This window comes from Colossoma macropomum, unplaced genomic scaffold (genome assembly GCF_904425465.1).
Source record: "Colossoma macropomum unplaced genomic scaffold, Colossoma_macropomum, whole genome shotgun sequence".
NCBI classification, from domain to species: domain Eukaryota; kingdom Metazoa; phylum Chordata; class Actinopteri; order Characiformes; family Serrasalmidae; genus Colossoma; species Colossoma macropomum.
The window spans coordinates 6,995-20,995 of NW_023494787.1; the positions used below are offsets into that span (position 1 = coordinate 6,995).

The 14,001-nt window shown below is 40.5% G+C and overlaps 1 protein-coding gene, 1 long non-coding RNA gene and 2 gene segments (V, D, J or C); 2 read left to right on the forward strand and 2 right to left on the reverse strand.

Annotated features, from left to right (window-relative positions):
- Positions 1-347: 347 nt before the first annotated feature.
- On the reverse strand, positions 348-1,034 carry LOC118805162. The segment is given in 2 exon segments: positions 348-795; positions 924-1,034. Coding segments are annotated over 2 exon segments (360 nt in total).
- A 4,227-nt stretch (positions 1,035-5,261) lies between these two features.
- LOC118805164 lies at positions 5,262-7,235 on the forward strand. The gene is made up of 2 exons (XR_005007038.1): positions 5,262-5,554; positions 6,760-7,235. It is a non-coding gene; the product is annotated as an uncharacterized LOC118805164 (long non-coding RNA).
- Positions 7,236-10,916: 3,681 nt separating this feature from the next.
- Positions 10,917-12,687, reverse strand: LOC118805161. The segment is given in 2 exon segments: positions 10,917-11,942; positions 12,087-12,687. Coding segments are annotated over 2 exon segments (480 nt in total).
- Positions 12,682-14,001, forward strand: part of LOC118805159 — a 1,027,118-nt gene continuing 1,025,798 nt past the window's right edge. Inside the window, exons 1-2 of one of the 2 annotated variants that reach the window (XR_005007036.1) lie at positions 12,682-12,756; positions 13,018-13,883. The gene's annotated coding sequence lies outside the window, so the exon portion shown is untranslated. Of the gene's footprint in view, positions 12,757-13,017; positions 13,884-14,001 lie in introns of those variants that run through there. The other variant, XM_036565774.1, reaches the window with a different exon arrangement.

Consider the following 14,001-nt stretch of genomic DNA (forward strand, 5'->3'; position numbering starts at 1 on the left):
TTGATAAAAGACTTTACTTATAAAATGTGAATTCAGCAAAACTTTGCACTGAATATCTGAACTGTTAGCTTTAGCATTAGCTCATCTGAAGGTCTCCATCACTCAGAGCCCCCTAATCCAAGATGAAAACCTGCTATGTTAAACATCCAGTTGAGGGTTTCAGTTGGATTAACATGGTTTGTGTAATTCTTCGAACTGCACAGCTGTTATGGATGCAGTGGACCTTCATGCACTTCACATATTGTGATGCTTTACTCCAGACATTCCTGCTACTAGTGAGATGTTCCATCTAATGCTCTAGTGCATCTAGAACCCTGTTCCACAGTGAGGAGAACCCCCCAAAGAGAGAACAGTGCTCACTACTGTAGTGTTTTGGAGTTGATGAGTTCAGTTGAGTGCAGCTTTAGCAGCTGTTCTCAGATCAGTGAGAGTTTCTGAGTCAGAGCAGTTCCTCTACAGCTGAGGGAGGTTTTTGTATCGCGCTCTAACACTGTGTGAACGGAAGCTGGTTATACTGCTGACAGTAATAATCTCCTGCATCTTCAGGCTGAACTCCACTGATTTTTAGAGTAAAATCTGTTCCAGATCCACTCCCACTGAAACGAGCTGGAACACCAGACTGACGGTTAGATGCTCTGTAGATCAGGAGTTTAGGAGCTTCTCCAGGTTTCTGCAGATACCAGGCAAGACAGCTGCTGATGCTCTGACTGGCTCTGCAGCTGATAGTAACAGAGTCTCCTGGTGAAACAGTCTGAGATCCTGGAGTCTGAGTCATGATGACGTCCCCAAAGGACTCTAAAGAAAAAGAGAGAAACATTTCAAAATATCAGAACATCTATTTTTAAGTAAAAAGAAATCTAATATCAATAATAAAGGAGGTTAATGTGGCTCCTCAGAACTGAAATTTAACCCCTGACATTTACCTTGAGTCCAGAGGGTCAGTGTCCAGATGAAGATGGAGACCAAAGTCATGGTTGCTGTGGGTGAAGTTTGTGGGGCAGCAGCTCTCAGTCATGAAGTGTTAAACTCACAGGACTATAAACACTAGCAGAGCACTGAAGCATGGGCTGATAATGCAAAGTGGAGCCTCTATGGAAATGGACTCACCAAACACCTCTATAATAAACACATATGATTATTTAGATATGATTATAAAGTATTAGCTCAGTTCTGTTAATTCAGTGTCAGACGTTCATTTCTAAAGGTCATAAATAGTTGATGAGTGTAGAAGAGTTCAGGGTAAACAGTGATGAGTGATGGAGGTTTATGTACAATGACTTCACTGAAATGTATCACTGTGGTTCACTTTCAGTGGAGGAACCAAACTCACTGTGAAAAGAGACTTTTATTCTATTTAAACAGGAGATTCATTTAAATCATCTCATTATCAGTTACAATGAAGACATTCACAGGTTTTAATGAGAGGTTTGAACTGTTTTTATGACACTTCATCTGATGTTAGTTAGATTATGAGTTAGGAAAGTTCTAGTTGTTCCACTGTGTAAAGAGGAACTAGTAAATGTTCTCCAGTGCTAGAATGCATTAGTGCTGCTGCAGAGTTTCCAGTTCTTTTGAGTTTAGTCTGAGTTCTTTACTGTAATGAATGGTGATGGTCAGTGTTGTTAGAGAGGGAGTTCAGCTGTAGATTCAGTGCAGTGCTGTGTGTTGATCTTGAGGGAGTTTGGCTGAATTAAGCTGAACATCTGGTGAAAGTGCTGCTCTATTCTGGGAGAAAGAGGACGACTCAGGCCTGTTCATGCAAATCTGAGTTTCACCCCACTGCTCTCTCTCTCTCTGTCTGACTGATTACTGCTTAAAACTGCTTGTTTGTGTTCAGCTGGGTGGGCTGTGGGGGGCTGGTTTCACTTCTTACTTTAGTGCTTCCACTAACTGTCAGTGTACCCAGGTCAACCAAGCATTTATTGGTAACAACAACCCAAATGTAGAACAAACAGACACTTCTAATTCTTTGCCCTCAGTTTTCATCCTCCTTGACATGTCATCTATCTTTGACTGTGAACCCCCAGAACTTCTTCTCATCTTCAGGATCAATCCTACAAGGTGGCCTGGAAAGGGTATGTCTGGGCTCCTGACAGCCTCACTATTGGAGTTCCCCTAAATTGCAAGGTGCTAGAAGACAGGGAGCTCCAGGGCACACTGCAAACAGAGCTTTTAGTCTCAGGCCTCAGTCCAAGCTAGCATTGTGGACATCAGCAGCACCTGGAAAACAAAAATAAAAAAACATGAAACTGAACCAGGAAAAAGAAAACATGGAATGGAACCAGGCAGGGCCTTGACAATATGAACACAACACAAACTGGACTGAACAAAGTGATCTGCATGAGTCGTGTAAAAGATTTCCATAGTAACATAGTTTTACTTCACTACAGTGTGAAATGCCCCCTTCCTGACACTATAAGGTTTTAGCAATAATACAGTTCTTTATTTATTTAAACTGAAATATTCTGTGATGTGTATTCCTGACTAAATCTATAACATAAGAGACACTCCGTTCTCTCATTTGGTCACTTGCTTGTTTTGGTGTCATAACACTGTCATCACCCCTGCAGAAGGTTGTGTTTCTATCCAAGTAAGTGTTTCTATCCATCTGTCTTGAATAGTCCAGCTAATATCAGTCTGGATTCATGTTTTATTCTTTCTAATTTTAGGTCAGTTAAGACCTTAGTCAGTCCATCACAGTTGATCTGTGCTGTTTATATGATCATATCTGAGACTAACAGTCTTAGGCCCAGTCCCATTTCTTATGTTTAACCCTATCCCTTGTAGTCGAGTGTCACGTTGCCCTTTGGAATTGAGTTACAACAGGTAGTGGTTTAAATGTTCCTCTGAAATGGGACCCCCGAATCAAAAAGAGCATCACTTCATTAACAGCTACCAGCGCTGCTCTGTAGGCGACCCTGCCAGTCTGCAGTGACAGCAGAGGAGGGTAAAGTTCAGCTCCTCACTGCTGGGCTTTAGTTACATTCAGGGCATCATATGATCTTCAAAGAGGGGGGCAGTTATTTATTATCACCCACCCCTAATTCTTCAGTGATACGAAGCTGAAGTCAGATTTTCACCAGCTTCTTCCGTTTCATCTTAAATGGCACAACAGTTATATTACGGTGCTTCAGGCATCAGAACTGCTGGACTATTTAAGGTTGAAGGGGTAATTTAGCTAGCTAGCGAGACATTAGCATGCTATTAGGGGTTTTTTATGCTTGTTATGAAAAAAAGGACCATAATACACTGAAACGACATTAAACTAAGATAATAAGATGGTTATCGTAATTTTTGAACAGAGAAAATTCTCACATTTGTGGGTTCCTTTGGTCACTTGCTTATATATATATATACTTCACCTTGAATTAAGAATTATGTTGACATGGTATGTGATGGTCCTGTAGAAGAGCATGTAGTGTGTTTGTTCTGAGGGAAATAATGGGAGTATAAACAGTGTAATCAGTGCAGTGGTGAATGAAGCTCCAGCTGATTCTCCTGTGCTCTTTATCACAGTGTACAGAGAGTAATGGTGCAGCAGGAACATGGCCAGTGAGAAAACCCACAGCAGCGTTCCTGCACGCCTCCCAGTTCCACACTCCAGGATCAGTAGTGGGAGTTTTATTGATCAGTGTGGGAGGGTGGAGCTCCAGGAGGCTGCTGGGAGGGGCTGAGGTGGGCTGTGGCTCCCCCTGCTGGTCAGTCTGCCTGTCAGACTCCATGGTGGATCACTCTGTCTAACAGCACACCAACTGCTACTGACCACTGTTTTCATCAGATCCAGTTAGACTCTTGGGAAGTTCTGCACTGTAGGAACACAGAACAACAGTGTGAGTCGTGTAGTGTGAAAGGAGTTGAGAGTGAAAGAGCAGCTTAAAATCAGACTCAAGTAAAAGTGTTGATACTTCAGTGAAATCATGACTGAAGTAGAAGTAAAAGTACAACTTGAGTAAAAAAAGTATCAGATCTAAAATCGACTCGAGCTCTGAGTTTTTCTAAAGAGCTCAGTCGTGATCCATGACTTTTAGAGCAAGACCTCCAGTTCAGGACATTAATGTTAAAACACAGTCATAAATAAATAAATAACAGGACAATTAATCTGCTGTAGATAACAAATGTTGACACCTCTACGGTGTTTGTGATGTAACGTTGATGTGCACTAAGCTAACAGTGGTGCACATGTTGAATAAAATCAGAGAAACTGCTTGTTTACAAAATATATATATTTTTAGGCTAAATGGACAAACTATTGTTTACAGTCTACTCATCTCTGAATATCACCTCCTAATAAAAACTGATGAGTTTGTTGAAGGATTTCTTCAGGGACTCCCTCTTTCTCAGGACTGAGAGAAACATCCATTTCATAATCTGTCCAGATCCTTATAATAAACTTTATAATAAATGAGACTCTAGCTGAACTCTACAGCTAGTTCCAGACCTGTGGAGATCAGGAAATAAATCCCTAAAATCACAAAGCATTTACAGTCTAATGAAAAGAAGAACAAATTCCATCTAAAGTCCTGATTTCCACAGAGTGTGTTATTGTGTGTGTCCATCCTCCCCCTCAGCACCTGCAGTAGAGTCCAGCTGCAGCAGTGCAGTCTCTGTGCAGCTGACTGAGGGAGCTTTTTGTACACCTACTAAACACTGTGGGAACACATAGCTACTACTGATCTATGTAACTCTGACAGTAATAATCTCCTGCATCTTCAGTCTGGACATTACTGATGGTCAGAGTGAAGTCAGATCCAGATCCACTGCCAGTGAAACGATCTGGAACACCACCCCCACGTAGGTCTGCAGAATAGATCAGGAGTTTAGGAGCTTCTCCAGGTTTCTGCTGATACCAGGCTAAACGGTAACCCCAGGCACTGTCATGGTAAACTGCAGTGCTGATTCTACAGCTGATTTGAACTGTTTCTTTTGGACGTGAATAAATTACAGGAGTCTGAGTCACAGTCACCTGACCACTGGATCCTGAAATAAAGGAGTGAATAAAATGTTCATTTATTACAGTTAATCGATCCAAATTCCCACAGAAATATTGGTACACTTTGAAAAAACACACTGACACCACAGAGATAAATGAGTGAGTTACCTTGAGTCCAGAGGGTGAGTGTCCAGATGAAGATGGAGACCAAAGTCATGGTTGCTGTGGGTGAAGTTTGTGGGGCAGCAGCTCTCAGTCATGAAGTGTTAAACTCACAGGACTATAAACACTAGCAGAGCACTGAAGCATGGGCTGATAATGCAAAGTGGAGCCTCTATGGAAATCAATAATAACACATCCTGTCTGAACTCATACAATGACAAAGAAAATCTATTTTATATTATTAGACTATTATAAGAAAAGTTTAAGTTTAAGGACAGATATTTAATAGGCTCTGAAAAACATATATTTGAAATGTGAGACTGAAGGCTGAGGGTGTGTGTGTGTGTGTGTGTGTGTGTGTGTGTGGTCACTGTAGTGTATCAGAGGTTTTTGTACGGCGACTTCATTGAAATGTATCACTGTGGTGGACGTTCGGTGGAGGAACTAAAGTCATTCTGAAAAGTAAGTAACTTTTCTTCTTCCAAAGCTCCAAATATTGAAATAATTATTCTGATAATAAGTTACACTGAATGCAACTATAATAAAGAAAAAAGTCACAAATGAACAATGTTAATAAGTTTATTAGTTTTAGTGTCGCACTTGATCTGAACTGAATTTGAGCAAATACACAGCTACACTACTGTCAAAGAAAATTTAAAAACACAACAAATATAGTCATTTTCTAGAAAGAAGTATTAATGATAAAGTGCTTGTAGGCGAAACATAACAGGTTATTGTGTTATATATAAAATTCTGGTCAGCTTGTTTGAGGTCAGTGAGATTCTCCTGTATGAAGACATTCACAGGTTTTAATGAGAGGTTTGAACTGTTTTTATGACACTTCATCTGATGTTAGTTAGATTATGAGTTAGGAAAGTTCTAGTTGTTCCACTGTGTAAAGAGGAACTAGTAAATGTTCTCCAGTGCTAGAATGCATTAGTGCTGCTGCAGAGTGTCCAGTTGTGTGTGTGTTGGAGTTCAGAGCATTTACAGAATTCACTCACTGAGCGTTTCAGTGTTAATACAGTTTGACTATTGGATGCAGTTACTGAATAGAACTGGGAGTCACTAAATCACAGTGCAGTCTGATTACGCTGTGACTCACAATTATTACTGTACAAATGTGTCTTTGATAGTTAGGGGAGTTTAATCTCAGTGTACTGGAGCTTGGGGGTCCCACAGTGGAGCCTTATATGCCCCCCACCCTCCCTGTCTACATGGTGTGGTGCTGTGTTTGTAAAGCTGCTTTGTGACAATGTCTATTGGAAAAAGCTCAATACAGATAAAACTGAATGAACTGGAGCTGAATGTGCAGAGTGTGTGTTTAATGCTGTGTGTGTGTGTGTGTTTAATACTGTGTGTGTTTAATGCTGTGTGTGTGTGTGTGTGTGTTTAATGCTGTGTGTGTGTGTGTTTAATACTGTGTGTGTTTAATGCTGTGTGTGTGTGTGTGTGTGTGTTTAATGCTGTGTGTGTGTGTGTGTGTGTGTGTGTTTAATGCTGTGTGTGTGTGTGTGTGTGTGTTTAATGCTGTGTGTGTGTGTGTTTAATACTGTGTGTGTTTAATGCTGTGTATGTGTGTGTGTGTGTGTTTAATGCTGTGTGTGTGTGTGTGTGTGTGTGTGTTTAATGCTGTGTGTGTGTGTGTGTGTGTCTCTCCTCTCCAGCCGGTCCCTCGGTGAAGCCCTCCGTGTCTCTGCTCCCCCCCTCCTCTCTGCAGTTGTCTGAGGGATCTGCCTCGCTGCTCTGCCTGCTGTCTGGCTACTCTCCACAGGGGGCGCAGGTGAGCTGGACAGTGGACAAATCAGAGGTGAAGGAGGGGGTTCTGACCAGCATAGAAGAAGAGAAGAACGGCCGCTACAGCCGAAGCAGCACCTTGACCCTCAGCAAAGCACTCTGGGAAAAGGGGGAGGAGTTTGTCTGTACGGTCTCTCACGACAACGCGGACCAGCGAGCCTCGTTCCTAAAGAGCCACTGTGAAGGCTAGCAGCTCCAAGATAGAGCTGACCATAGAGCTGCTTTCACATGCAGCTCCAATAGAGTTTAAACTCTACACAGTGCTGATATTTCTGTCTGTACTCTGTTCAGTGTCCTGTTGCTGTAGCTGTGCTTTTGCTGAGCTGAAATAAAGCTTCATTCTGGACATTGTGAGTTCTTTACTGTAATGAATGGTGATGGTCAGTGTTGTTAGAGAGGGAGTTCAGCTGTAGATTCAGTGCAGTGCTGTGTGTTGATCTTGAGGGAGTTTGGCTGAATTAAGCTGAACATCTGGTGAAAGTGCTGCTCTATTCTGGGAGAAAGAGGACGACTCAGGCCTGTTCATGCAAATCTGAGTCTCACCCCACTGCTCTCTCTCTCTCTGTCTGACTGTTTACTGCTTAAAACTGCTGGTTTGTGTTCAGCTGGGTGGGCTGTGGGGGGGCTGGTTTCACTTCTCACTTTAGTGCTTCCACTAACTGTCATTGTACCCAAATCAACCAAGCATTTATTGGTAACAACAACCCAAATGTAGAACAAACAGACACTTCTAATTCTTTGCCCTCAGTTTTCATCCTTCTTGACATGTCATCTATCTTTGACTGTGAACCCCCAGAACTTCTTCTCATCTTCAGGATCAATCCTACAAGGTGGCCTGGAAAGGGTATGTCTGGGCTCCTGATAGCCTCACTATTGGTGTTCCCCAAGGGGCAGCTTTAGGTCCACTTTAGTTCTCTTTGTACACAAAATCACTGGGATCAGTTACTACCTTTAATTGTTATGCTCACCTGGCTCACGACGGGGCAACATCAAAGGGAGACTACATGTAAATTACACTTATGCAAAACGTTTGCAAACTGGACTGAACAAAGTGATCTGCATGAGTCGTGTAAAAGATTTCCATAGTAACATAGTTTTACTTCACTACAGTGTGAAATGCCCCCTTCCTGACACTATAAGGTTTTAGCAATAATACAGTTCTTTATTTATTTAAACTGAAATATTCTGTGATGTGTATTTCTGACTAAATCTATAACATAAGAGACACTCCTTTCTCTCATTTGGTCACTTGCTTGTTTTGGTGTCATAACACTGTCATCACCCCTGCAGAAGGTTGTGTTTCTATCCAAGTAAGTGTTTCTATCCATCTTGAATAGTCCAGCTAATATCAGTCTGGATTCATGTTTTATTCTTTCTAATTTTAGATCAATTAAGACCTTAGTCAGTCCATCACAGTTGATCTGTGCTGTTTATATGATCATATCTGAGACTAACAGTCTTAGGCCCAGTCCCGTTTCTTATGTTTAACCCTATCCCTTGTAGGCGAGTGTCACGTTGCCTTTTGGAATTTAGCTACAACAGGTAGTGGTTTAAATGTTCCTCTGAAATGGGACCCTCGAATCAAAAAGAGCATCACTTCATTAACAGCTACCAGCGCTGCTCTGTAGGCGACCCTGCCAGTCTGCAGTGACAGCAGAGGAGGGTAAAGTTCAGCTCCTCACTGCTGGGCTTTAGTTACATTTAGGGCATCATATGCCTCCAAGAGGGGGGTGGGGCAGTAATCCATTATTGCCCACCCCTAATTCTTCAGTGATATGAAGCTGAAGTCAGATATTTGCCACCTTCTTGTTCCAATTTCCTGTTCCACCTTAAATGGAGCAGCAGTTACATTCTGGCGCTTCAGGCATCAGAACTGCTGGACTATTTAAGGTTGAAGGGGTAATTTAGCTAGCTAGCGAGACTTTAGCATGCAATTAGGGTTTTTTATGCTTGTTATGAAGAAAAGGACCATAATACACTGAAACTACATTAAACTAAGTTAACCATCGTATTATCGTAATTTTTGAACAGAGGAAATCCTCTCATTTGTGGGTCTCTTTGGTCTCATGCGCAGCCCTCTCATTTTTTTCCTAATAACACTCTGTTTGGATTGTGCCTCTGAAAAACCTCTGTTTAGAGGGCCATGTAGCCCTAACACTTTCCCCTTCCCCTCTATCTCAACAAGAATCAGGACACTCTACCCCTAGATGGGAACGTGCAAAATGAAGGCCTAAGGGCAAAGCGGTAGGGGTGAGGGGTGAAATGGGATTGGGCCTTAGTCTGATACTGACCTCAATGGTGTGCATGCCATCATAGTGATAATCTCCCATGGTTTCTCTAATCATTGCTATGCTGATGAAGTCCAGCCGTACTTTTTATTTTCTCCATCCATGTTCCAAATCCCATGTAAGACATGTGACTACCTTTCCTAATTTTCTTCTTGGTTGGAGACTCATCACCTTAAACTGACCCATCGCCAACAATCCATCACACAGGGCTAAAAACAGAATGATTCTTCATGACCAGCTTATTGTCTCTGATCACATAACATCTATGATCAGATCCTGATGATTTGTACTAAGCAACATCAGAAGAATATGACACTTCCTGACTGCAGTGGCTGCTCAGCTCTTTACTGAAGCCTTAGTTATTTCCAGACCTGATTTCTGAAATTCTCTGCTTGCTGCTCTTCTCTCATGCACTTTTCTCCTCTACAGAACACTCAGAATGCTTCCACTGATCTGATCCATAACATCCCAAAATTCTCTCATGCAGCTTCTCTACTTAGATTACCTCACTGGCTCTCTGTGGTGATAAGAATGAAATACAGCACTCTGGTTCTGGAATTCCAGGCTTCACATTTCCTTTACCCCCAAATTACCTCCGCACCTGAATTCTGAACTACAAACTTAACTTAGGACCTCCAGATCCCTGCCAGGTCCTTCCCTAAGATCCAAGTGAGGCATAAGGTAAGTTCTCAGTGCTTCAGCATTCTCGTATTTCATTGGTAGAACTGTGTCTCTGCTTCTTCTGCTGTGGGCTGAAGACTTACTGCTTCACAAAATACCTTGGATAACATTTTTCTGCACTCATTCTCTTTACTAATAACTGTTTGCACCCTTCTTGAAAATGAATTTATTAACTACTTATAAAAATTACACTACATCATAATCATTTCTAATGTCTACAACCTCATTTCCAAAAAGTTGGGACAAGTGCAAAATGTAAATAAACCAAATAAAATGTAATGCAACTGCATTGATATCCAAATCATTTAAATCCTTTACTATTTTCAATCAAATATAAAGACAAAGTATGAATTTTTGAAAGTTGAATTTGATTTAAATGTTGAATTGATTGAAGTTGAATCAATATAAAATATACTCTCCTGAGTATTTTCAATCCATAATATGTTTACTTTTAGATACATACATAAGTCAGTTAATGAATCTACATTGTACTATTTTGTTTTTTGTGCTTAATTTCATTATGTGTTGCTAGTGACAACATTTATACTGTTTTGTGATTGGGAACATCTTTGACTTTGGAGTCAGACTCCATAGTATCACTTCAACAGCACACCAACTGCTACTGACCACTGTTTTCATCAGATCCAGTTAGACTCTTGGGAAGTTCTGCACTGTAGGAACACAGAACAACAGTGTGAGTCGTGTAGTGTGAAAGGAGTTGAGAGTGAAAGAGCAGCTTAAAATCAGACTCAAGTAAAAGTGTTGATACTTCAGTGAAATCATGACTGAAGTAGAAGTAAAAGAACAACTTGAGTAAAAAAGTATCAGATCTAAAATCTACTCCAGCTCTGAGTTTCTCTGTAGAACTCAGTCATAAACTTTTAGAGCGAGACCTCCAGTTCAGGACATTAATGTCAAAACTCATTCAGAAACAAATAAATAACAGGACAAGTAATCTGGTGTAGATGACAAATAAGATTATGGGATTAATTTTAATAAAATCACATCAAGTCTTGATTGTGAGATTAGCAATGCAATGTTAGCACTAAAATAATGGTGGTGAATGTGAAGATTTTATAGCAGCTCCGTCTTAAAGACAGGTTATAAGCTAATAACAGACATTCAGTTTATATATTTTTACTGTTTGTTTTACAGTAACTTCTTCAGTAAAGATCTAAACAATAGCCTGAATGTCTTCATGTGGCAACTGAACTGGTTTAACTCAAATAAATATTTGAAGGAGCAAATTAAAAGTATTTTATTTTATTATTTTATTAAAAGTATTTATCTTGGATGAATAAAAACAGTTAAACCATTTATTACCATATGTTTATGTGTAAAATTGAACAGACAAACTATTGTTTACAGTCTACTCACCTCTGAATATGATCTCCTAATAAAACTGCTGAGTCTGAGTTTGTTGAAGGATTTCTTCAGGGACTCCCTCTTTCTCAGGACTGAGAGAAACATCCATTTCATAATCTGTCCAGATCCTTATAATAAACTTTATAATAAATGAGACTCTAGCTGAACTCTACAGCTAGTTCCAGACCTGTGGAGATCAGGAAATAAATCCCTAAAATCACAAAGCATTTACAGTCTAATGAAAAGAAGAACAAATTCCATCTAAAGTCCTGATTTCCACAGAGTGTGTTATTGTGTGTGTCCATCCTCCCCCTCAGCACCTGCAGTAGAGTCCAGCTGCAGCAGTGCAGTCTCTGTGCAGCTGACTGAGGGAGCTTTTTGTACACCTACTAAACACTGTGGGAACACGTAGCCACTGTGATAACTCTGACAGTAATAATCTCCTGCATCTTCAGTCTGGACATTACTGATGGTCAGAGTGAAGTCAGAATGAGATCCACTGCCACTGAAACGAGCTGGAACACCTGACTGTCTAGTGTTAGCAGTGTAGATCAGGAGTTTAGGAGCTTCTCCAGGTTTCTGCTGATACCAGGCTAAAGGTTGATTACTCCATCCTTGGTACACCTCAGGGTTGGTTCTACAGCTGATGGTAACTGAGTCTCCTGGAGAAACAGTTTTCACTGCAGGGGTCTGAGTCACAGTCACCTGACCACTGGATTCTGAGAAAAATACAATAAAATATACGTAATTTTAAAATATAGAATAATATAAAATTAAATGTATAGAACATAAAATAAAAACATACCTATAAAAGTACTTAAATTAAAGAAGTTGATTTACTTAGAGTTAAATGAGTGAGTTACCTTGAGTCCAGAGGGTCAGTGTCCAGATGAAGATGGAGACCAAAGTCATGGTTGCTGTGGGTGAAGTTTGTGGGGCAGCAGCTCTCAGTCATGAAGTGTTAAACTCACAGGACTATAAACACTAGCAGAGCACTGAAGCATGGGCTGATAATGCAAAGTGGAGCCTCTATGGAAATCATCTTTCTATCAACACTGAGTAAAGATGATCATATTTATCTGATATTGTTTGATCAGACATTTCTGCTCAGTGTGGAATCTGATGTTTAAAGTGCAGCTTTTTATAGAGATGTGGGAAAATGAAATCTCTTCTGATTCCCACCAGAGTTTTCTGAAAGAAGACAGAATGATTTGAGCGTTATATTACATTTCACTCCCCCAGATGATCCTTAAGGCATTAAGTGGAGAGGAAAAATAAGGGGGTCACAGAGGTTTGTGGAGGTCAGTAGTGGAGACTATTGCTGGGAGCTACTTCAGCTCAGCCAGGCTTGTCTAATTCTAGAGAGATTAGAAGTGAAATATTCCCTTTAATGTCCAGCAGAGGGCGATCTCTTATTGTGCAGTTCTAACTGTCTCTGCCTTTCATTTGAGGGTTTCTGCAGCTACGACTGCCACCCAGTCTGTCTGTATCAGGACTGGAGGACTTTTTGGTGGAGGAAACACAATGAAAACAGTAAGAAACTTTTAATATAATACTTGAAGAAGAACTTTTATTTTTAACATTGTTATAGTTTTTAAAGTATATTTAGCCTTTAGAAGGTTAACTTTGTCTGTTGTGGAAATTCTAAAGAACCAATCGTGTCCTCAGTTTAGATGTTTTACCGCTTATAAAATAATCCTTGTTGGGAATAAAAGGCAGAACATGTGTAGATCTACAGTGTGTAGTTTATTCCATTATTAGATGATTGTAGAATCCATTAATATTGTATTATAGGTCAGAAATAGTGCGTGTAGAGGCTGAAGAGAGCGGCGTGTTTAGAGCAGGAGGTTTTTGTACAGCCAGTAAACGAGTTTGTATCACTCTGGTTGACTTTTGGTGGAGGAACCAAACTGTCAGTTGGACGTAAGTACACTTTTACTCCTTATTCAAAAGGAATCTTTTATTAAAATGATTATGGATCAACAGTCCAGACGTACTTGATGTTCTTCTAAATCAGTTCTGATCCAAATTTGAATGTATTTCATTAGAACTTGGCTGAAGTGTGGCGAGCGTGGAGCTTTAGGCTTTACCACGAGCTCCTGTTTCTGAACTGGATTTCTTTTCTTTAAAATACTAATATTTCCTAAAGGTTTCCTGTGAAGTGTTCAGTAATGACGTTTCTTTAAAAAGATCAAATGTAGAGCTGGATTGTAGTGTCAGTGTTGGGCTCCATTAGAGCAATTCTGTCTCCATCTGGAAGCCACAATGTGGAGGTTATTCTGAGCAGCGTTTTCTGTTCTAAAGCTTTGAAGCCATAGTACATGGAGACTGCAGCTCCATTTATTTATTGATTATTTATTGTTTTGGAGCAAATAAAATCATGTTCCATTTCAAATTTCACATCACAGGATGTGCAGAATGTCAGAGTTTTACTGAGTGAAATTCAGTAATATTTTCTAATAAAAATGTAAATGAAGTGCAGCTATGAATGTGACTGTAAATATGAGTTTGTGTGTGAAACGGTTGAGTTTAAGGTTGTAATTAGAGTTTGGTTTTTAATGCATCACTGAACTCAGTTGTGCTCTGTTAGAAATAAGGGAAATGAAACTGTGTGTGTCCTAGGTGTGGCCCGGCCCACCCTCACGGTCCTGCCCCCCTCCAGCGTGGAGTTGCAGCAGGGGAAGGCCACACTGGTGTGTTTGGCCAATAAGGGCTTCCCCTCAGACTGGACGCTGAGCTGGAAGGTGGACGGGAGCAGCTGGAGCGCGGGGGTTAGCC